Source organism: Pteropus alecto, unplaced genomic scaffold (genome assembly GCF_000325575.1).
Source record: "Pteropus alecto unplaced genomic scaffold, ASM32557v1 scaffold146, whole genome shotgun sequence".
NCBI lineage: Eukaryota > Metazoa > Chordata > Mammalia > Chiroptera > Pteropodidae > Pteropus > Pteropus alecto.
This window is the reverse complement of record NW_006442107.1, coordinates 32,171,859-32,197,468: the sequence shown is the minus strand read 5'-3', so window position 1 is coordinate 32,197,468 and position 25,610 is coordinate 32,171,859. Positions and strand designations below refer to the sequence as shown.

Genomic DNA, 25,610 nt, shown 5'->3' with positions numbered 1-25,610 from the left:
GCAAAGTCACACATTTAATCCCCATACTACTCTACTGAACAAGAACAGCACTTCTGTCGGTATTACAGCTGATAGGCCCAAATGCAGTAGCTAAGATTGATTTGTAAATGTGAAACAGACCTCAGATTACTGAATTAACCACTGAATTAATTCCTGAAATGCCCAGGGCAAATGAACATTTTTTTCTTAAACTCACCTTTGAGGTTCTTTCCTAAGACCACTCCTGCTACCAAGTACTCTAAGGAGTCAGAGGAAAAAGACACAAAAGAGGCATCTTTAAACAGAAGGGTTTAATTCAGGAAACTAGCCACAGAGTTTTTAAAATCCTAAACTGACAAGGAGGGAATGCTAAGGCAGCTCAGTAATCAACAACCGAAGGAAGCAACTGCTACTCCCAGGGCTGGGGCTTCAAAAAGGGAGAGGGAGTGTTGCCAAAACGTAAGTGCTCAAGGGAAGGACCCTACGAGGCTGAGCTTCCGAGGGGTGTGGCAGATGCTGAGCAGGCGCAGGATCCTGTAGGTTCAAGGACGTAGGAGGGCAGTCTCGCAGGGGCTGGGATGGCGTGGGGTGTGGCCCAGCAGGCAGAATGGTGACCAGTCCTAATGTTCTACTACCTCCCAAAGGAGGTGCAGTGAGCTGAAGCTGGGGCGGTGTGTGTGTGTGTGTGTTGGGGGTGTGTGTTGGGGGAAGCACAGGAATTAGGAAGCTTAAGCTGAATGCCAGATGTTACCACAGTAGGCTGACAAAATAGAAAAATTGCAAGCAAACCCCTTCTTTTCTCCTTCTAAGGTTCTTAAAGTTTGTCCCATCAGCAGGTTTAACATGAAGAGCAGGAGGGTCTCACAAATCCTTTAGAGTCTCAGCCCCCGAGAAGTAGAGCACAGAGGGCAGGTGTGGAGGTGAGACAATGGGTAAACAATTGGAACAATCCATAATTAACCGTTGGATAACAAAAGATATGTACATTAGAAATTTTGTGCTTGCTTTGGCAGCACATATACTAAAAAGAAATTTTCCTTGAGGATATAATATATATTTAGCCATTTAGTTTAGTGGCATTAAGTACATTTACATTATTGTGCAACCATCACCACCATCCAGCTCCAGAACTTTTTCATCATCCCAAACTAAATGTCCCAATTAAACACTAACTCTATACTTTCTCCACCCTCGGCCCTTGGCAACCACTATTCCATTTCCTGTCTCTACAAATTTGACTATCCTAGGTCCTTTATGTAAGTAGGATCATACACTATTTGTCCTTTTGTGATCGGCTTATTTCACTTAGCATAACACACTTCGCTCATGTTGCAGCTTATATCAGGATTTCCTTCCTTTTAATAAAAGCTGAATAATAATCCATTGTTTGAACACATGATTTGTTTATCCACTGATCTAGTGATGAACATTTCAATGTTTCCACCTTTGGCTATTGTGAATAATGCTGTTATGAACACTTTGCGTCCCTGCTTTCAATTTTTGGGGGGAATATACCCAGAAGCAGAAGTGCTGGGTCATATTGTAGTGTTTAACCTTTTGAAAAACTGCCAAATTACTTTTCCCACACGAAGGACATTATTTTTCATGTCTAAAACACTCAAAAGCTTAAGAGGTGGTGTTTATGAAGAGAACTGCCAGATATTCAGTTTATAATTACACAAATAAATGTGGCAACTCAACTGTCATTCATAAATACAAAATTTTATTTGCACTTCATTAGTGTAGAAAGACCACAATGCTTTTCATATCACAACACTCAAGACACACCAAGTTATTCAAATACATAATTACCTATTTATCTTGACTAAACAAAACAGTGCAGTTTAAGAAAAGATATACCAAAGATAGAGTTCACAAATTCATTATCAGACCCAAAAAAAAAAAAAAATTGAACACGGTCTAGGCTTAACGGGGATAAGCTTCATCATAAAGGGGAGCAGTTTTATTTTCACAAAGGTATAGACTTTTTTAGGCAAATACGTGTATGTTCTTTGATATAGTAAAATGTATCTCTTTAAAATTCCTTTAAACAGGATTTGTTTAGGACAGCAGCGTTGTTTTAAAATCTTCTATAGTTTCAAAACATTTCTTTCTTTATTGAATCTTTGTAGTTCTTAAAAGCATAAGGTATGTCCATTCAGAAACTGTGAGAGAGACTCTGAGGCCTCAGGGCCAAGTCAAATCCTACCTTCTAACTAGTAATATTCTACCATTACGTAACATTAATAAATAACCTTCAATGACAGTGATGAATGGAGCTTTTGCTTTGTGGTAGAAACACTCCCATACTTCAAAGGTGCTACCACTGGGGGAAATGTCTTGTGAATAAAGAAAAAGCACTAAAGATAGCTTAAAAAAAAAAGTCTTTAGTTTTATAAATTTTCCTTAAAACAGTAAGCAAAGCACCACATTCTTTCTTCTTATTAGAATATCTTTTGTCCTCATAATATAATTAACAAAAACAATTATATTATTTATTTCAAGAAACATTATACCTTTCATTTCTCCCATTCTTCATATTAGAAGTACTACGTTTCCCAGTGTATGTACACTAGACACTGGGATAATGAATGAAATATAATTTTGGAGGGAAATATGTAATTTATAACCAAAACTTACCCAGGATTGCATATTTGCATATTTACAAGTTAGTGTATAGCTCTGACTTGGATTACAAAGTGCGAAAGGAAATTGTCAAAATGATTGTAGTGCAGAATAGAACATTTTCCCCTTTCCAGGAATCGTTTCCACTTTTTCTCCAAAGTAGCAAATCAACAGCATCGCACATGTGGTCTTGGCGGAGGCAATTCTGGTGGAATCTCAGGTTCTGGTTGTAATGAGAGGATACTATTGGACAACTCATTCCTTAAAATATCCAGGGGCATCTTCAGGATAAACAAAAGACAAATGCATTTTAACTATACAATATATATGTAAGTGCTTCACAAATCGTATAATTACATAAGAATAAAGTATTTTTATATAAAGCTCTCCAATCATTGAAATTTAATTAAACATTCAAATATTAAGCCAAAAAAACAAAAACTGGGTTCAGAGTGTATCACGTCACAACACAAATACTGTCCAGCCTATCTCATACCCTCTGGTCTAAGAGACAAGATGGACCTCATCATAAACGTGTACTTTAATAATCTCATATAATAGAAACTTTAAAAAAGGCATTAATAAATGAAAAAACTGTTCTGCATTCTCGGGGGTTATATTATTACTGAAGAAAGAAATAACCTCTCTTGGCAATTATATAAACAACCATTTTATTAGAAGCTTCTGAATTAAGTCTGAACTGAGCAGATTATATGTAATAACAACATAAAGTTCTTGCTAAAAAGCCTTTGAATGTAAGCCTAAAGATGCCTGAAGAAATTGCTGCTGTTCAGTGGAGCTGTCTAGCAATTTCCCTAGCATTAAGCACCACAGAAAGGCCTTGGCAGTAAAAGGCTCCTGTTAGCAAAGCTTTGAGTGAGGCAAGGACTGGGGCTTCTCAGCTGAGATACTCTCTTGCACATTTCACTAGGTTTCGACCCTCTGTATCTAACTTAATCCTTGTGGAAAAACAGGAAAAAAAAAAAAAGCGCAAATGTCAAATAAACATGGCACGTTGTTATACTGGCTCCAGTTACTCTACCAAACCATATTTAAAGCTAAGCAAATACATACTGGACATCAATACCAAGGACATTGAAAACCGCTAGATGGGAAACAGCTGCTGCTAACAGCAACCTGGATGCCTCTGGCCGAGGTGACAATGTCACCTGGTTCTTAAGTCTAAGGAAAACTACGGTAACTCGCTTTTGAAATAAAAAACTTTACAACCAAGAAATAATACAGGAAACAGGTTTCAGATGAAATAATTTCATGACGTAGTTTCTTTTTTCTTTTTTTACCTTTTTCAGAATGTCATCGACGAGTTTCAGAAATATTTCGTCCACATTGAAGTTATCCTTGGCACTTGCTTCACAGAACCGCATCCCAGTTATCTGCTGTGCAAACTAAGAAAAAATATTAATTTTTCTTCATGGGTACAACTTAGTCTAATGTATGAGCATAAGGCCTATGACTGGGGGAGGCATAACCTTTTGGACTTCAAGAGAAGAGGTGGACTAAAATTTGTGAAGTCTCATTTACGCTCAACTATAAAGTTCATGAGTACAACAAATTCCTATATTTTAAGTAAATAAAAAATGAAATCTCTACAGTGATACTGGAACTTTCTTGTCTGAAACTGTCACGTATCTGACATTTAAAATGTGAATATCACTGATTCTCCAAGGAAGGTTAAAATACATTGGAGTAAGAGAAAATCATGAAAGCAATTTTACGTTTTAAATAAAATGTTTCTCTGTATAAAATGCCAGGTTAGATAATAATGCAGCATATACTAACATGGTTTTTTCCTTCCATTTCAAAATGGATTTATGGGAGCAGAAAGTTAAAAAAAAGCAAATATATGAGAAGGATGTGACTGAGTGATAACTATGTAATTGTTTCATAATTTAAAAAAATAAGTCACTTGTTAAAAGTGTATCAACTGCTAAATGTACACAGTGTGGGGCTGTGACTTCTCTCTTCAGCTCCCCACGTGTCTCTCACCTTTTCACCTTGCTGTTTGGTGATTTCTCTGTCAGTTTCACAGTCCAACTTATTTCCAACTAAGAGAAGTTCTGCATCTTCTGAAGCATACTGTGGAATTTTAAAAGAAGCTGCATTTCAAAGATGGGCATTGTCATATGCTGACAGGAAATGTAAACCAATCTAACATTTTTCATTCATTTGTTCATTCACTCCACAAATCTTTGAGCACCTCCTCTGTCCCAGGCAGGACTGGTTATTGTGGTGTACAGACGGTTCTCACAGGGCTCACGGTTTTAGAAAGCAACGTGGTAACAGGCACTATGAGCCACAGTGTTCTTAGCCTTTGACCAATAATTCCTTAGAATCCACCCTAAGGAAATAATTCAAATTAAGGCATAGCTCTATATTTAAAATGATAATCAATCAAAAAACCTGAAAGTCCAACAAAACAGATGAAGAATAAAATAGGTTAAGGCATATAAAATAATTCAGCCATAAAAAAAGGAAAACCAATATGCTTTTGGAAGAACACTTAATAATACAGGAAGGCCCTTCATAATAGAATATTTAGTGAAATAAGGATGCAACACTAAATGGAGTGTGAATACAATTTGTTTTTTTTTAGGATGGCAGAATTATAAATTTTTAAAATTTACTTGTGTGCTTTTCTTGATTTTCCAAATTTTCTATAATAAAGAGGAATCAGGAAAATAGTTAAGCTACATTTCTAAATTTTTAAAAATATATAGGCACAACAGAATTTCTCTTTAAAAAGGTTAAAATCTCTTGAATAACTCAATGGAGTATTCTAAAAAATCATTTGAGATAGACTGCAGCAAAAGGAACCTGAATGGCATGACCTTGGCCAAGTTATTCAGGGTCTTGGTCTTCTTATCAATTATGTACAGGTAAGAGTAACAGGCTGGTGTGGAATAAGAACAGTGCCTGGTACACAAAAAGCACTTAAGAAATGACGACATTTCCTCAAAAAAAAAAAGAAAAAAGAAAAAGCAAGAGTCAAGTATGCAAGAGAGGAGAGCACTAGATCTCAAGACCTCAGCAGGTTTCACAAACACAAGTACCTAATGGGGCCCTCGGAGTTGAGGGCATTGCTTCTGGTTTTAAATTCATTACATTCCAAAAATTTTAACCAGCAACGAGGACTGCCCTTTTAAATTTCCTTAGGAGCACACTCTGTGGCTTTAGCACGGGAGGAAATCAGTTTCAGCAACACGCCATCACAGAGCCCAAGCCCAGGTATGAGAGATAACTGAGTGTGAGCAGGCTGAGGGCAGGGCCGGCTCAGGTCCTAAGGCATCTCTGTAACCCTGGTAACTCTGGTACCTAACATATTTTAAAGAGGCACACACTGATAACAGGCTTGGTAAAATTGGCAAACATTCTCCAACATTATCTAACTGATGGGTTTAATACAATTTATAACATATTGAGTGTGCTTGTTATGCAAGAGAACTAAACATCAAATTATTGCATAAAGAGAATAAAACTCTCTAAATGTAGTCATTGTACACCACCACATCTCACCCCCAACTGTCGTCTTCTAAGTGTGTATTCTGGGTACACATTTCTTAGATAGAAACTCACAGTTTACGTTAATCATATAGACACAGGTTATCTATATATAGTAAATCATGAGCCAAAGGGTAAAATGAGGAACTAAAGGACATCTATAATTTTAAGGGCAGATGTCCGGTGGATGACCAAGGCCCTTGGAGTGTCTACAGGCACTGCGGAGAAGGCCATCTCCTCTGTGGTCATTTACAAGATGAGTATCCAAGTGAACTTTCTGCAGAAATGAGAATGTCCCACACCCAATTCCACGGAAGCGGCCTGATAGTGGAATGAGCACATCTGGGCGTTGAAGTCAGAGAGCCCATGGTACCAGAATGAAAACCCCGATTTTATTATTTTTAAGCTGATTCTGGATAATGGACATATATACCTACTTTGATTGTAGTATAGATTAAACAATGTGTAGTGTGTAAAAGCAAGCTTCGTAAATATGTTTTCTCCTTCTTCCTTTTATAAGGATCAATACCCATGAAGAGTTCACATCTGAGAGAAAAATGCAACACCTACCTTATCAATCATCTTCATCCATTTTGGCAAATCATCAAATGTCTCCTTCTTAGTAATATCATATACTAATATGATCCCCTTGGCACTTCTGTAATAAGCTGAGGTAATGCTGTTGAATCTCTCCTGACCTGCTGTGTCCCTAAGAAACAGCAGCAAAAAATCAGTTCCCAAACAATAACCATTGTGAACAACTTCATGTTCCACTGCAAACAGACAGCAGTAGCCCCAACAGGATTCCTCCAAGTCACCTGGCAACTCATCCCTTCTGTGCATATTCATATTATTAAGCAAGGGGGATAGCTTTTCTGATTTACTTTCAAACAAAAACATAAAGTCCCAATTTCTTTCAAATCAAGATTTTGAAAATAAAAAAATGAGAATTTCATGGCAAAAATAAAATAAAGGGTAGGAGACAAAGAAGGTAGATTCCACATAATTTAAAGATGCTAAAATACCGTACATAGCAAAATTTTAATTTTTTCAAATAAAATGTTTTTCCAATGTGAAAACTCATGCGGAAATATCATTAAGCATAAAAGTAATTTTTGATTTCTAAACTTATACCTCATTGAGTCAGTTAGCTTTATAATGAATTTTTTAACATTCAAGAATTATAAAAGTATGAGGTAATTTAATACTATAAATTACACAAGTGCATGTGACCAACCTTTCTCCCCCACAAAACCATAGACTTTGTTCTAGAAGACTCTAAGTCCCCAATCTACACTGAGGAAAATTGTTAGGACAGGAAAAGAACAGCAAAGATGAAGAGAGTTAGTAATGGGCTGATACTAGACTGTTTTCAGTCATAAAGTATTAAGCTCAAGTCGGTTTTTCTAGGTATTTTGCTTCTATAAATTGATATAGTAACGGATATAAATGCTGTTACTTCCCTAATTTCCTCAAAAGCACTGACTCGAGTCCTATTTGGGTTGGATAACAGCTATTTCTGATAAGCTCTGCTCCAGCAAGCAGGGCTGGTGCAGTTCCCTGTAGAGTCCCGGGTGCCAGGGTGCTATTCCTGCTTCTGTGGAGAACGTGACCTTCCTGAACTGAGCTGTTTCCTGAGGTGCAAAATGGCGGAAAATGTAATACCCTTTTATGGGAGGCAGTCATCAATGAGGAGAACACATATGGAAAATAACTTAAACTATTTAAGCCTATAACTCTCCTTTAACCAACCTCAAGGGCTGGTTAAAGCCTCAGTTGTTGATAAGAATCCCCTACTAATGAAAAATGCTATAGACTAAACTGAGTAAGTGGTCAAAGAGAAGGAGAGGAGGAGATACCAAACAGGTTTGCGAATACAATAAAGTTCATTATTCTCTGACTGCTACTTTGAAATCTAAGAACAACTTATTTTCCAGGCTGAAGCTGACCATTTCAACATGAAGAATGACATAAGCACACCAAGTGTGTTCAGAAGCTGGCTGAGACCTATTTTCCCCATTTAATAAGCAATGAAAACTGCTTGAGACAAATGAGGCTCAACAGAGCAGAGCTTCTGATTAGGAAATTTAAATTTCTTTTAAAGATCACCTATAATTTAGCTTTTCCCAAAAAACCGTAACTCCTAGCATAGTCCCAGGTGCCACAGAGGTCATGGTAGAGTAAGCTGGGGGCAAGGGAGTAACAAAACTAAGGTTCTTCACTGCAAGGACACTCAAAGCCTGTGGCACAGCAGTGTGAGTTTCGGGGGTGAGGGTGATAGTGTGCAACGTTTCCCAAACACCTCTTCCCTTGAGGTGCACCTTGTGGAACTTGTCCCTAAAACACCCTTTGGTGAAGGCGCTATAATTTATGGCTTCGTTTGACCTGGACTTGCCACCAATTAGTTCACATTACTGATATTATACAAAAAAAGAATAAAAAGAAAAAAGAAAAAAAACCCAAACAACCCAAAAAGGCTTGTTGACAAATTCATTTTCACATAAAAAGCAAAGCCATCTGCTTTGTTCCAGAAGGTGTAACAACCCTGCTGCCTTTGACTGGAAGGGCCAGAGGGCTGTTCTGTTTTGTCCACTAGGGTCCAGCAGTGCACCTGGCCCAGAGTGGGCTGTCAGGAACATGTGCTGAACGAAAGGTTACAGGTGTAAAATGCAGAAAGTTTATGTCATTTCAAAGCAAAATAAACTTAATTTTTCTGACCCAGAACTGCCAAAGAATTGAAAAATTGAATATGAAAGATCAGAACTGAATTCTTTAGGACTTCTAAAAAGAACTTAAAGTCCACACTAATAAGAACCTTCGAGATAGGTGAAAAGGATTCAGATATCATTTCATTTACACAAGGAATCAATGAATAAAATTATTTCTGGAATCTTCGGCATTTAGGGGCATAATTAATACTTTCGAACCAATAAAGAACCAAATCTTTCATAGTGTGGTTTGCCATCCTATCGCAAGTTGTGGCTTGTTGACATAAGGGTTTGATCAAATATTTTTAATATTTTAAAGATTAAAAAATATTCTGTGCTATTTGAATACTTTTAAGAAATAACATCTCTCATTGATTACTTTAAAAAGCAAAAATAATACACATTTTTCTGCTCTAAAATCTGTGGTTAGCACAATAGAGCTGCGCCACAAATTTAAACAGCAATCAGATATAAGATCTTCACTGAGCATTTTATAAATCTGTATTCTCAGTAACTTTAAGCTGGCTTTTAGTGTAAATCAACTTCACATTAATTTCTATACATATTCAATGAATTAGAATCCAGAAATTGGGGATGAAGAATAGAGAAATTAGAAATAATAAAAGTTTTTGAAAAGTTATTTTTATTTTATTGTGGAAAGAACACAACATGAGTTCCATCCACTTGACAGATTTTTAAGTATAAAATACACTATTGTTATCTATAGATACAATGTTGTACAGCAGATCTAAAAGAAGTTTTAATAAAAATCCAACAATCAAAGGCATTTTGATATAGTTTAAAAAACCTGTTGCATGAGTAGCATACTGAGGCATCTCAGAAACGTTAAGAAGTTAGTTGTCTCTGTTGTTTTTAAGTTAAACATACCAAAAGAGGACATAGACTTCTAAACGCAAAATCTGAGGCAATCATTCTACCACAAATAAACGAGCAAATAAGTTTAGTTTACAAAAATTTCAATGAGAAAACATTAAGAGTTCGCCATTTTCCATTTAAGGCCACTCCTTAAATTCCATCTTTTTATGCCTGGCTCTGAATGCTTGAGGCAGAAAAGCATCTTCCTGTAAGAGACTAGGCCATATTTCCAAAATATTTGGGTCATGAAAATTTTTTATTTACCATTTCTTTCAAAAGCTCAATTGCTTGATTTATTTCCCCTACTAAATTATCTGCTATCATATATGGTCAAAGAACAGGATAAATGAATTGTCGATTTGAAACTAATATAAAATAAAAACTAAAAAAAGAAATGTCGATTCAGTTCAACAAGTATATATTAAATGTCTACTATATGCCAGTACCAAAAAATCGCATACAAATTTCTACTTTTCAAAAAATTAGATAATGATACCAATCTGATCACGCTTTGATCTTTCTATAAAGATACAGCATCCTAATATTTCCCCTCTTGATCTCCATGAACCTGAATTTTTAATGTGGCGATAAAGAGCCAATTTCTAGAGATTTGCAGTTTATTAATAATGTCAGCTAAATCATCACTATAGTTAGCATGTGATGTTACTATTTCTCTGCTTTGGGTGCAAACTGAAAAATTCCTGTAATTCTGTTTCTTCAGTCTGATAAATAAATGATGCTTTGAACATTCGAAGATTCTTGTTGTATTTAATATTCCAGTTAAATGACACAATTACTCATTTGAAGGGCAGGAACCAATTTCAGTACATGAAGTGCTCTACCTCTTTCAAGCACAGAATGAAAAGAAAGGAGTTTTGTGTCAACATAAGAACACTGGTGAAAACCAAATTCCCCAACAGTGAAGACTGGTATGATGGACAAAATGAGGGGCCCTTATAGGAAGCATTTTAACTCTCTGTTTGCCTAAAGATAGGAGACATGGCTTCAAGCCCATTTCAACTCAATGACTCTAAGTCACCGTGTATAATTTCCAGGATAGCGTTTGGGTGTAAATTCATGAAACTATATTCTAGTAGACACATTTTAATTTTAGTCATACTATAAGTTCTTATATACATTCGTATAGAAACACTTTACAGAGATGAGAAATTGGTCCTTTTTCTAACCACAGATAATGAAAGAACTGAAAAATGTGGCAATGATGTAAAGTGTGGCCTAAAAATGTGACAATGACATCTGTAGCTTTTGGTACCTTAAACCTTTGGAATCTATAGTAAATAATATTTTAGCTTAAACTGGCTATATCCAGAAATCATCAAGAAAAAGTGCAATGACTGGCAATGCTTCCATGGATGACAGTCTAAAAATCGGAGCACAGCTGTCATCAGCAGTTGCTCTGAAGAGCTCTTTGCAATTACACTGGCTCCTCCTATCCTCTCAACTGGTGACACTAAAGTGATGACAACATGGCAATGACAAAACAAATTACAAAGAAACAGCATAAGGACTCCAAAATAAGCTGGGTATTAACTTTAAATAATGAACCATGACTCCAATATTTCCTTTCTACCTACTGGATAATAATAATGATGTCTCTTCCTGAAGGAAAAGACAAGTCCTACTTCCTAACTACATCACTGGGGTATTCCCCATAGGAAATGTGCAATCGGTCTTTCAATACATTAAATCTAATTTTTCTTTCCTTAGTTATATTCTTCACCAATGTTGTACAGTTTTGAAAATATCGAGAATGAAGTCTGAGGAGTGATAAGCCAAGGAGAAGCAGAGGAGGAACTATCTGGGGGAACGCTTTTACATCCAAGACAGTATTTTCGGAGTGTCCCATGCATTTCTCAGAACTGCACTATCACACTTTCCCCCATGGACTGGGATCCATAACGCAGGGCTCTCTTAGATCAGATTCAAAGGTACAACAGTGAGATTCCAGAAGCACCCAATGTTACCAGCACAGACTTCAGTGGGCAGAGCTCCAGGGAGGCAGAGAGCATTCGGACACGCTTTTGTACATCAGATTACTACTGCCTGAGGTGGTACTGTAGTATTAGTACATTCTTTAAGCTACGTCTTTTTAGATACACCACAGTGTCATCATTTAGACACTGCTGTCATCCACTAAGCCAGCTTCTCGAATGTTCTAATATTAGTTATATCTCCTTCGTGAGGAAGTCTCCACCAAAACGTCTCACCCACAAGTGCTATGTACAGAACTAGACATACTCTGACTCCTTTTAAAGATGGTCTTTACATTAAAGAGCTTATAATTAGAAATAGCTGCTCATGTCAAAGATACTCGCTGCCATTTCCAGAGTTCAAAAAATTGGAAGCATTACACAAAACAGTTTGCTGCCTTTCCAATCATGGGCTAATATAATAAGAAACAATCCATTTTTTTCTTATTAAGTATTTAGGCAAGACGCTTAATGTTTCATAATCAAGTCAAAAACCAAAATATGAAAAACAAAGATAGTAAACAAAAAACCCCAACGAAACCCAACAATTTCTTAAAGTGGGTTGCATAGTCACAGATGATCAAATGAAGATATTACCTCAGACACCTCCGGTGGGCAAGCAAGGCTGGTTCGGCTGCAGCTGTGCCCCAGACAGGGACACGGATGAAGAATGAAGGCATGGCACTAACATTCAAGCATTAGGTGACCGATGACGCCACAGATGAGGCAGCAATTAACGCAGATGAAAGCAAACACACATATGGTGGACAGACACTCAGAGCGAGGGTTGACCTGCCGAGAGGAGTTAGTGAGCCAAGTACACTGCAGCCATGTCGTTAAAAACAAAAGGGCATTCTCAGGACACCGCAGAGGGTGCTTTGAAGCCACCACCAGACCTGACCCTTTCTCCACAGACTGGTTCCCCAAAGCCCACTGTGGGCTGTGAAGAGCCAGCAGGAAGCTCTTAGAGCTGAACACAGTTATAACACAGCTGGTTTGGTCTCTCGCACGAGAATAATGTGAGAAAGGGGCTGTGGATTCATTTCTAGTTGGCATTAATGGGGGCACTGTGTCACCAAGGACAGTCCCTGAACTGTCTATAGGCGATCTGCCTTGAATCTGTGCAAATCTAGTTAGAAACATACTGGACTTTCTTTGAATACTAAACAAAAAAATAACTTTAAAAACATGAAGACGAACACTTGAGCAATCATTTTAGTGATGACAGTTTTGTCAAATGATTTGAAAACAGAGGCATAAAGGCTCCAAACGATCATTAAAGTAACGTTTTTCTTTTCCACAACTCCCCATGTGCAAATGGAGTATGAAATAAAGAGACTCTTCTAAATTCTCTCTCACACACTCATTTTATTTAAACATGAGCAAATGAGAGGAAAAGTAGGAGAGGCAAACCAGCTCAGATGGTTAATTTTATTAGACAAGCGTATGGACTGTTAAACACATATGGCAATTATTGGGTGCAGATTCTCCACTTACCAGATCTGTAATCTAATTTTCTTTCCTCTTAGCTCTACAGTTTTGATTTTAAAGTCAACACCTATAAATAAATCAAATAAAGAAGAAAAAGTTAAGATGCAATTTGTCATTAACATAAGCTTATTTGTACATTTTTATATTATCAGAAAAACAAAAAACTGATATCACTAAATCCCAAAAGGGAAAAGAAGAAGTACACCAGTATCTGTGACTACCTGGTCATGCTACACTTCAATACACAACTGTAAAAGTCAATCTGTTATGTTTTACTCTGAACTATTTATGTACCATTTGCTATTAAAATTTATTACTACCACAAGTTAAGCATAAAAGCCATTTAAAATACATTTAATAATCGCATTAACAAATGGCTTTAAATAATGTTATCTTGGGGAAAATTCTTATACAGAACAGAAAATTTAATCTTGATTTCAAAAAGCTTTAGTCTGAATTTAGATATTATTAATTTTTTAGCATTCACATAAAATTTAGTTAATTTATAAACGACTTCATTACATTGTCAATGTGAGAGAAAATATATTTTTAAAATGTACTCATACAAATTAACATAGCAAATTTTTATTTTTTAATATTAAGAAGCAAACCATTATGTATCACTGTCCCTTTCCAATTCAGCCTTAAGCTTCAGATAATTTTAAAACCAAATTTCAATCTGTGTATGTTACCTTATACGCTTCTCAGTTATAAAAAACTTTAATATTTCAGAACAACATTTTTTACACAATTTTCACAACTGATGCTGGCTAAATTTGAGAACTACATATTCTCTACAGGAACTACTTCCTGGCTGCTTTGTAGTATCCAGGGTCCCAAGGCTGTGGGGCCTCAACCGGGCAGGGCCCAGCTGTGCCAGGGAGTGCTGCAGGGCCACAAAGAAAACAGGGGCCTCACTCCCAGGCTCTCCATCTCAGGGTACTGATGCAGCACTTCAAAGTCAGATGAGGTTCTTGAGGTGAAGTGAAAGGCATGTGACGGGCTTTTATAATTAGTAACACACTGCAGACACCAATGCAATACCAAAGGACATGTTTACAACTCTGAGTGGGGGCGGGGCAGCAGGCCTTACTTGTACAAAACAGAGAAGGTGCATACCAAATGTCACAAGAAAACAAAGCTAGAGGATACTCTACTACATTTTAATTCTTAATCTCTTACACCAGACACAATTGTAAATGCCACTGAATAAAACCTGGTTAATTCAATTTTACTTTCAGTTCTGGAACACATTTGCTTTTCAGAGTCAAATGACACTCTAAAACAGCCTTGAAACAGGAAGCATGTTTGTGTACCACCAATATCCTCAAACAGAGTTCCTTAATGACTCAACCACAAGGAAAGAACACAGCTTAAAGTGATAGCCTACAAGGCACAAACTGCAGTCTAGAGATACTTCCCATGTTCTGATTTTAAAAGATACATACAGCTCAATGACAAAATACTGTCTTCCTTGTATTAGCAACAAGTTGGGACCTCACCATGTTACTCTGTGAAGGCGATTTACAAATTGAATTGTCATGACTACTACTCTATTTTACTTTTGTTTCTAGTTACTTTTTTTTTTTTTAAGGTTTTACTTAAGGGAGCTGTAACTTTTGTAAAATGTATCACTGTGGCTGCTACTTTAATGAAAAGAATTCACAGATAATATTTCTTTTGTGAGCTCTGATTCAAATCAACTAAAAGAATCCTTTGAAACAGCCAGAGCAAATAATTTTTGTTTTGATCAGGCTGTTGTCTCTTCTAAGAATTGTTCTGAGCCTGAACATGTCAGGCTTAGTTTTTCAACTAACTTTAGCAATCCTATACTAGGACTATTTTGTAACCACAAAGTTTAATGAATAAAAATAAGAGGGCATTAACATTCAAAATCAGGAAACAAGTGGTAATGTTATCATCATATGATTATATATACATTACTAATTTTAATAGGAAAACAAAGCAAAGATGACAGTGAATAGGATTAATAATTTAGCCAAAATGAAGATTATCTAGTTTTAGTGAGTAGATCAATGACAAAGTAACTAACAACAGAGAAATGTCCAGTGGCTAAATCTAAAACTCCATAAAAGAAAACAGCTTATTAAAATAGTCTTCTCTCTTAAATGAAATATCCTTTACCAAATCTAACAGATGCTAAGTGGCTTGTAATAACTGGAAACTTACTTCAAATTAAGGCTTAAAACGTACCCTGTATAAAAGTATACAACCAAACATTCTTAAAAACCTTCTTACATCAAGTCAAAGGTATCTCCTAATGTTGTCTATTTTAATATTTCCATGTCATAGAAATAATAATGATCCTTAATAAAAGGTAACAAGTCATTAATAGCCTTAAATACTCAGTTTATTTTGGGAAAAGTAAGCACAGAGAAATTCCCAAGGAGGAATGTCTAGGACCAATGTTTATAAACAAATAGGGACAAAAAGAGTGGCAACTTAATTTCCATCTATAACCCTTGTTGAAAACCCAGTTTCCTATAGGTGTCTTGACTAACAGGAGAAGCGATCACTCCTACCGCTCCGTCAGTTGATGGGAATAGTCCCTGCCCTCAAAGAGCTGTCAATACTGACCTAAATTAACACCCCATGCATTTAGCAAAGAAATACTTTTCTCTGCTGTTCTCTCTTCTTAAAGAACCTCCTTGTCTGCCCAGAAACCTTTTAAGTCCTTACTGATTTCCTAACTGAACCCTTCTGGCTCTACCTCTTACTCTCATTCCTCATCTGTGTTCCCAGTTTTTGAGCCTGAACTCTCTCCTAGCCCTTACTACACTGTTGCTCCTTTTTTGTTGTTGTTGTTGGTGTACCTTGTGAGGACACAGTCACTCTTGACTCCTGAAAGCCTAGGACACTGCCTGGCACACAAGAACAACTCAATAAATCTGATGAATGAAAACCTGCCCCATCTTCTCCACCAAATGCTGGATATGTAACGAGAAAAAATTAGGAAAATCCAGAACCCAGTGTTTTAAAAAAGCCCCAACACTTAAAAGGAAGGGCAGATGTTCTGACTGTGTTTGGTGGGCAGAGCATTAGAAGGGGAGCAGTGAAAGCAGGGGTGCTCAGCACACATACATTACCCCAGAAACGGAATTTTTCACTTCTCCTACAATTCCTATCATTGATGGCAAATCCTTAGCGGATGGGGCAGTCTTAATATGCTCTTCCCAGGGGATTATTACCGCAACAGTTTACTCAGCCACTTAGATGGGGAGTGGGCCACAAAGTGAATTATTCTGTCAACAGGAGCTTACCTGTCTTTAAGCTTACCAATGTTATGCAAGTCTTTCTAGAAATATTTTAATCAGAAAAGACACAGGTCACAAGGCTATAAACCCTGTATCACTGTCTTCTTGATCTTAATTATCTTTAACAGTAACGATAGTGGGCATTTGTCAAACATGCTGTGCCTGACATCCAATATATGGATCCCTGCAGCAAGCCAATGAGGAGTGCACTATTATTCTCATTTTACAGAGGGAAACTCCAGAGTGAAAAGAGGACAAAGTGATTTGCTTTAAGGTCACAGCACATGCCAACTGAATGGCAGAACCCAGATTCAAATTTATAACATTGCTCACAATGAAAAGTTGTTATAATGAAAGTCAGATGTGTGAAAAAAAGGAAAAGTGAAATGTTCTGCAAATGACCCAGAATTACCACAATCAAGCTGTTAAATAACAAAGCTTAACTTTGCAATTTGTCTTTTTTCTTTGTATTTGTCTTTCATAAATCTTAGCAATAGCATAAAGAATTGGCGTACTTAGGTGTTGTTAAATTTGTAAGTTCCCCTTAAGGCAAACTATTTCCAAAACGTTACTGTATTTCTTTTTGCTGGGCCATAAAAAGTTATGAAAATGAAAATAGCAAAAATAAATAGAAGTATCTTTCTGCATAGTCTTTTCCAGTAAAAGCTAAATAAAAGCAAAAGTAAAACCATGGCCCATGCCTATGATTACAGCTGAACGGACATCCTCCCTTTTTTCTTCTGTCCCATTCTACCACCAAATTTCAGCTTTTATTTTGCTTAACACTTTCAGGAAGTTGAAAGATTTCAGACTTTGAACTAAGTCTCAATTAAGTTTTAGGTTGTGAAGTTACTGACACTTTATAATAACTATCTTAAATTTTTACACTGGCTTTCTTTCAAGGATATATACCTTATACAGTGTCATCCAATTTTGGATATGTTTACTAAGGGAGAGGATTTCCAGCATTTTCACTGAGAGTGAGAAATTAAGAAATGTGTCAAGGTTACATAAAGATAAATTTAACTTTAGCAAACAAGTTACCTGAATGTAAGGCCAGTCCTCTGACTAAATACTATCTACCAAAGCAAAATACAACAGAAGTTCCCACCAGAAAGCACCATATTAAAGAAAAAAAAGATAATGAAAACTGGCTGTCAGTAGCCCATCTTTTTAAGTTCTTGAACTGAAGGCATCTGAAACTGTGAAATCCTATTATTTAATATTACCTGATTTCTACATACACTTTGAGTATTCTATGAAATAGAAACTACTATAATTGTAAAATATTCTCATTGTCTCAGAAGTAGGTACCATTAAAATAGCAAAATAACTATGACATTAAACATGCTTATCGAGCTTGAGAATATCAAATGTCTATCCTAAGTTTAATAAGGTCTGCCTCACTTTCATTCTAGGTTGGACATGTCTTCACTCCAGCACATAAAGACCACCCTGTGTCTCTGTGTCCCTGACATAAGCAGGAACAAGGAGATAGCCTTGTACTTGACTGGAACAAACACACAGAGACACCATGAACTACATCAGGTAGGGAGAGATTACCAAAGGAGAGGCTTAAGGAGCTGAGTACGTGCACCACTTCGGAGCCCATCAGTACAGGCAGGCAGTTCCATTTCCGTGAAGTATATGTGCATGAAAGAATTTCACAGAAAGGGATTTATTCCCTTCTTCTAGTAAAAAGATTAAGAACTAACTCTTTTGTGGTATTTACTATGCTTCAGGTACTAGTCTAAAGGCTTTAAAAGTGTATATTAACTCGCTGCAGTATATTCTCTTAATTTTTTGAGGCAGATACTATTATTGTCCTCTAGGCGAAAAAACTGAAGTCAGAGAGGTTAGCAACTTGCCCAAGGTCACCAAGCTCTTAAGTATTAAGAGCACAGATTTGAACTTGAGTTGAACAGCTCCAGGCTATGCTCCTCCCTGCACAACCATATCTGATGAGCAAGAAAGGAATAACTGGAAGGGAGCTATAAACATTTATTTAATGTTGAAAAAGAATTTTGCATTGCTAGGGAAATACTGGAAAAGTGAGGGACAGATGCTGGCTGGCTTGGACAGACTGTTCCTGCATGTGCAGGCCTTCCTCTGCTCCCTGGTTGCACAGACCCTTATCTGAAAAGGCAGAGTCACTGTGACCTCTGATCACAAGAGAAGAATAATGATGGGAGGAGGAGGAAGTAGGGGGGGTAGAGGGGGACAAAAAAACCCCAGATGAGCAAATGGTGGATCAGTAATATTTTCTTCTTATGCAAAAAATATACACTTTACTACTCAGATTGGGTCCATAAAAATGCAGGAACTGTTTAATGGATTTTGTACTTAACCCAGGTCATGTGTTTACATTTTGATATTTCGTATTCACCTGTATATATTTCACTATGTATTTCCAAAGGATAAGGGATTTTTTTTTTTTTTTTACAGTGTTTCAGGGCTTTACATCAGTGATATGAATTAGGAAGAGAAGGGAACGTAACTGACATTTATAATTGCCTTTTCTAGGCCAGGTACGTATTTTATCCCCACTTATTCCTGTACCAGGAGATAGGAAATAAGTCCTACTTATTTTTTTTTTCTTTTTATGGATGAAGAAAATAAAGTTAAGTCACTCACTTAAAGAAACACTGACAGCCTATGGTAGAGCTGGCACTGAAATTCAGCACTGTGAGCCTACCTCCGAAAGTCACACTTCCCACACTATTCCCTCACCTGGGGGAACACCTAGATGAGAGTAGTGTCCAAGGAGAAGGGCAACTGTTTTTAAGTGAAAAATTGAAAGTGAAAATTTGATGGTACATGTGTGACTCTTTAGCAGTCAACAAGAGCTGAGTTAACAGGCCTGAGGAGGGGAGACAGCACTTAAGAATAACGAAGCTCCTCATCTAGAAGGGGCCTGTTCCTTCACCTTAGTCCTGGCTTAGGGGGTCCTAAACCTTCTGCATTAAATTAAGCTGGGGAAAACCAGGAGAGTTTTATTCATCAGCTACTTCCATCACAAGCTTGTCTGGGGTGGAATTTCGCGTTGCTGTTTTGTTTTTTAAACCAAGAAGGCATTATGTAGGCATCAGAAACTAAACAGTGGAGGCTGTCAGATTTGGGGGGTAAAGGTTTTCCGTGGAATACAGTATTCTGTTAATCCTGTGTTGTTTTCTGATTTTAAAGGAAAAGGATTTTTTTTTAAAAAAAAACACCATAATTACATTTAATTAAGGGCATTATTTTAGGTCTCTAGTTTTAGTTTTCCAAATATTTTCCAAATGTCAAAGGTGCAACAAAAAGACAAAAGGAAAATAATAAATATTTCCTCTGTTGAAGTACAACAGCAAAGCATTTTACTTCTTTTCTAACATTTTATTATGGCTATCTCCATAACTTACTTCCCCTTCTGAAAAGGACGACCAGGTGAGCAGGTGTTAGCTTTGTGTCCTATAAAATGGTTAGCAGAATGGTGTCTTACACAGATATGAACAGCTTCTCAAAAATATCTGCTGACTACTGGATAAAGCTATGTTTTCTTTACAAATTCAAATACTTAATTAGAACAATGTATCTGGCACCCAAGGCTGAAGAATAATTCGGACCTATCAGTTCTCAAAGGAATCAACTCCGCCTTCTCAAGCCAGTTCCAAGATCTGTTAACAGAGTGCTCCTGGCAGACGCCACAGACTGGAGGGAGAGAAGCAACCTCTAAGAATCTGGATCTTTATCATGAATAATGAAACCTTTCTTCTTCAGTGCCAGTGCAGAACAGTGAAAGAAAGGCTGAAGGCACTTAAGCAAGGTCTTTAAATAGATTTTTATTCAACCTAAACAACCCCATTGCAACCACACTTCCATACTTTCTTTGAAAGATAGGCTACTTTATTTCACAAAAAACGACACACTCTCCACAAGCCAATCCATTTGCATTAAGTTCATTAAATAAACCTAATCATGCAATGCACAGCATATTCTGGTATAAAAGCTGTTAACCGAGACGTATCAGTTCCTCTCATATCCACATCTCCCTGAGTCATCGTGTTACATCATTTTGGCAGGGGAGTGAAACAACACTGGAACGCTACGGTGTTGGGCTTTTGGAGTGGGAATTTTGGACAACTTTCTCTAATTCCCTTTTAAGTGAAATACTTAGGCAAACTGGCCATGGCTTGAAAGACTACATTTAACTTCAGAAGAGCAAAATAAAATACAGTTTAGAATTTGAATCCAATATTAGACACTCATTCTGGGTTGTCTAACACAAATCTGTCTTAAGTTTCCAGAATAAAATACAAGTAGTCAATGTCCCAGTAATTCTAGATAAAGCTAACTAGACACACTCGTGGACTGCATTTCATCAGTCATGTCACCTAACATTCAAGGCTAGACCCAAAGAAAGCCATTTCTGCTGGGGATTTACATTCACCTGTTTCTTGGACCCCTTGACTCTGCTTCCAACTCAACTGCTAGTCCTGATAAAATGCATCATGAAGTTTCCCTACCTTTGGAACAGGCATCCTGAGTGCACCATCTCAACACAGGACCCAAAAGGGATGTGTTCTCAAAGAGAATACAAGAGCTATGGCCAACAACAGTGAAAACAGGGCTTCAGTAAAGCACTATCATCTTCTAAGACCAGATGCTCTCAGGAGCCAGCCTGTGAAGTTTAACACACTGCTGCAAAATGAGGAAAACAAAGACCAGCGTAGAGAGTGTCTCAGAACTAATTCTGATATTGTCTTTCTTCTTTTTTTGGGGGGTAGGGGGGGTGGCGGGTGGGTGAAGGTGGGGGTTCTTTTTCATTTGTTTGGAAAAGCTGGCAATAATGTTTGTTTTTTTAATGCTCTTACTTGGCAAAATAAAAGAATTAGCAATCCTATGTTGGCCTCTAGCACTTTGCAGGAAATTTTACTGTCCAGAAAAATCAGAATTCTGGTCTATACCACCTTACTTCTACTTTTACTATATTTAAAATGCCAAGTTTGAGAAAATTCTTACAAATCTGAAAAAGACTTAAGGTATGTGACTCGATATTTAGCTAAGAAATGCAATTCTTAGAGCATTGTTTTAATATCCAGAAGGTAAGTGATAAGTGATGATGAGGACATAATTAGAGAGTCAACTTCACTGATACCAGAAATCGATGACATTGTTATCTTTGTAGGGCTGTAGGAAGGATAAAATTAGGGCTTCATAATTCTGATCCATCAGAAATGTCACAACACAAAGCATAAATCTCAAAGTAAGCTAAAGAACAGATAGTTAGAAAGAACTCACTGTAGCCCTGCCCCTGACCACTTGGTGACCAGCTGTGCCACAGTGGCTAAGTTATTTGACTCCCTGGGCCTTTGCTTTCTCATGTGTAAGTTGGTGTATAGTAAATGTTCAACAAATTATAGCTACAACTAATAGAATGTTATATTTTATACGTGCAGACAACTAAATTACTTATCTAAAATCACAAACTACTGAGTGGCAGAGCCTGAGTCAAGAGCCTTGAGTCCTCAACATAACTCTAGTGTTTTTCCCAGAATGCAATGATGCTGGAGTAGGGGTGGGTGCTGGCTGGTAAAACCATTTCAATACAAACAAAATAGCAGCTAGCTTCTAATAGTTACACAGAAATAAAACAAAAGTTGATATTTTCATGGGTTTGTTTTTTGCATGTTAGTTGTGAATTTCTACAACCAACTAGTTATCCATTTCTCAAACTTCAAAAAGCTGCTCCTGTATTTTTTAAAGACACTTTCAATTATGCTAGCTATAGCTGAGTAACTCAATTCCATGAATACAAGATACCATTTGAAAATAATACTCCATCTAGACAATTTTCATTAGTCAATTAAAAACAGCCTTTTTAGCTTTTATACCCTGGTGAATTTTGTCTTTTAGATCCAAATCAACTTAACAATTTTTAAAAAAAATCAAATTTGCTCATTTTACAAAATAGGTTCATTATCTCAAATCCCTGGGGATTTCCACTACGTTCTTTTATAAAAAGTCCAGATGAATCTGATTCATTTTAAAAAGGCACTTCAGAGGTACTCTCTTCTAGTCTCTGAATTACCAAGGCCATCAATTTAGTGAGGCACCTTGGTCTACACATACTCAGACTCTTCCCCTTTGAGCTACAGAGTGCATGGTCTTTTCTAGACTCTGCTGTCATGAGTAGACCACACTGCAAGCCCGGACAGGGTAAGAGTAAGTGCTATGGTGGAAGAGAATCTTTCTCTATGTGAAAGCTGACTGTACTACAGAGAGATGAAACTTGACAAACTGGCCTTAGAAAGACCTATGGGCTAATTGCTCGGATGGCAGGTATTCAGGTGAGGCAACAGCAATTCTACACCACACCCAATACCATATTTAAATAGCATTTTTCTAAAGGAACTTGAAGAATGAATTTTACAGCATTCCAATGGGGAGAAAGCCTCCCGACTGCTCCTCATTCTACCCTTGGTTGGAGGGACTTCCACTGTGCTCCCCAAATATTCTGTACACATCTCTACCACTGCTCTTGTCAACCTGGATCATCTTGTTCCCCAGGACTCTGGGCCACATTTGGAAAGACTACGTCCTATTCACCACAGTCTCCAGTGGGTAGCAAAGGACCCAACACACAGTAAGTGCTCAGTAAGTGATCTGATAAGTAGAAGGAAAAAGCAACTCAGAGGCAGAGCTTGAAGGAGGGTTAATTAGCTTTCTTAAAGTGTCTTCACATTCTGGAACAGACCAGAAGCTACCATCTTTGTCTGAACTTCCTACAGTTAATAAACACTTATCAAGCCAAGTACCACAGGCTAAGTATGGAGGAAACAAAAATGAGCAAGACAAGAATCCAACCACACAAGGAATCCCACCGTGGTAGTGGTGGGGGACATACGTGCATGAACAAGTGTATGTATGTTTGTTTGTTAAGGGGACAGAGGAACAAAATGCCTGATCTCCTTGCCTCCCACTTTCTTCTTCATTCCCAAATATCCTATGAAATCCTGCCCAATTAGTTTGACCGACTCCATGCCCAAGCCGTACTCAGAGGCTTTACGGCTCCAGTTCTAAGGTCCACACTCCTTGGCATGGTAGTCAAGGTCCTGAAACATTCATTCCTGATGTGTCTTAATGAGTCTTTCCCAGAATGTAGAGGTGCTGTTTCACTGTGGTCTCGGCTTAGAAAACCCTTCGTCATCTCTCCTCTGCCCCACTCTAAAGCACACCTTTGCTCATCCATCTCCTATCATACTACCATCCACTCAATCCCTATTATCCGCTCCTTAGTGCCTGTGCTGGTTTCTCTTCATCACACAGTAAAACTATATTATTCTCTATTTTCATGTACTTTAAAGTGTGGAGCCATAAATATTGATAATTCTGAATTGCTTTTAACTTATTTATGTCAGGTACTAAAGTAACAGCATAAACACTCTCATCTCATGGTTTAACAACTCCCTGAACTTTATATGACCCAAGATTGGATATGTGAAACAGGTATAGCTATGCTACTGAATTTTACTATCATGATTCCAAGGTCAACATTTTAAAAACCGGGTACAGAGAGCACGCATATTTCCAAAATGTTCTATTAAAAAAAAAAAAAAAAAGGCATTAAAGGAAACAAATTCTCACAAATAAAACAAAACAACAATATGAAATTTGAGGAGTTAATTTTTCATTAAGACATTTTAAATGTAGTATTTTTTTTGTTACATGCCAACTTAAAATCAATTCATCCCCAAATCGCACCGCCTTGGGACCACCACTAGTTAACAATACTAAATATATGTACAAGAATACAGAATGATGCTCTTAATTCTGAATTTCAAACTTAAATACTACCCAGTGATTCCTGGACCTCCCCTAAGAAAGCCCCTCATTGCCTATCACTTTAGGTGACTGCCCTTAATTTTGAAGAACCACCTCATCTACCGGGTTCCCCCAGCTTTGACAGCTTTTAAAGGGTTTTCCACAGAAACAACTGCTATCCACATCCACCTGACATTCCTATGCCAAATCCTGTATATTTGACTCCATCAAAAATTTCCCCTCCAGTTTCACTTTTAGGTACCGAAGACATCGTATTTCCTGACCTGGAGTGTTATTCTATTTACTTCTTTGTTATACTTGACCCCGCTGGGTGGTACTGGAGGACTTGTCTCCATTTTTGCGAGTCCTGGGTTGAGGTCATGGACAAGTACAGCTGAATCCCCTCTGCCCTGCACTTACAGTTAAGGCAAGAAATTTAGTGTGGTTTTAGTCTTAATATTCTTTATAGATCTTCCACAGAGAATTTTAAACTTCATTTTTTTAGCGCATCATAAAAGTGAGTTCAGAATTAGAAAATAAGCCCTCAGTTTACGGTGAAATGCTCCTCGTGAGAGGCAAAGCTAAGGCACCAAAATTAGCTATAGACGACCCACTTGGGCTTCTAGCCAGGGGCATAGCTTTCAACTTCACTACACTGCCTGTCTGCTGTCCACCTTACACCACCTTTTTCTTGGGTGACTGATGTTAAGGGCCAGGAGTTTCCGCGAAGAGATGCTCACATTGTGTCTGAGAGCTGAACGGGACTAATGTATCACCATGGCCTCATGACCGCACTTGGAGGTTGCGGGAGGGGCCGCTGAGACGCCTGTGCTCAATAACCCGCTCCGACCCGGGCCGTAAGTGGGGCGCGAGGGGTTTGTGGCAGCAGAGGATGGAGGGCCAGGAGGCTCCAAGGGTAAGTCTATGTGGAGACTACAACGAAATTTGTGTCTGGCTTCGGGAAAAGGATCGAGGGGCTTCTACGGGGCCTCCCCCTCCCTCTAGATTTCACCGAGAGGCCCATTCACCGAATGCAAGGCCACTCAGGGCCATACAGTTGGAGAAAGGCTCACAGACGCGACGAAAACGAGGCCGACAGAGCTAAAGGCACTAGCCCTGGGGACCGAGGGAGGGCAGCGCCGGCTGCAAGAGGTTCCAGCCCGGGGTCCGGCCCAGCCCCCAACCCTTACCCACGGTGGACTTGCAGGCCTCGCAAAAAGTGTCGTCGGTGAAGCGCTCCATCAGGCTGGTCTTGCCCACGCCGCGGGAGCCGATGATGATGACCTGCAGCTTGAAGTCGGCTGGCCTGGGGGGCTGCTTCCTCCGGCGGGCCTGGCCGCCTGACA

At 38.0% G+C, this 25,610-nt stretch overlaps 1 protein-coding gene across 1 annotated transcript in view; it reads right to left on the bottom strand.

Annotated features, from left to right (window-relative positions):
• Positions 1-1,905: 1,905 nt before the first annotated feature.
• The window catches only part of RAB12 (RAB12, member RAS oncogene family), a 26,228-nt gene continuing 2,523 nt past the window's right edge, over positions 1,906-25,610 (bottom strand). The window contains exons 2-7 of the mRNA XM_015595654.2: positions 25,455-25,604; positions 13,196-13,256; positions 6,694-6,832; positions 4,612-4,701; positions 3,906-4,010; positions 1,906-2,885 (exon numbers count right to left, since the gene is read on the bottom strand). Of these exons, the coding sequence (XP_015451140.1) occupies positions 2,772-2,885; positions 3,906-4,010; positions 4,612-4,701; positions 6,694-6,832; positions 13,196-13,256; positions 25,455-25,604 (659 nt within the window). The 3' untranslated portion in view covers positions 1,906-2,771. The remainder of the gene's footprint in view (positions 2,886-3,905; positions 4,011-4,611; positions 4,702-6,693; positions 6,833-13,195; positions 13,257-25,454; positions 25,605-25,610) is intronic.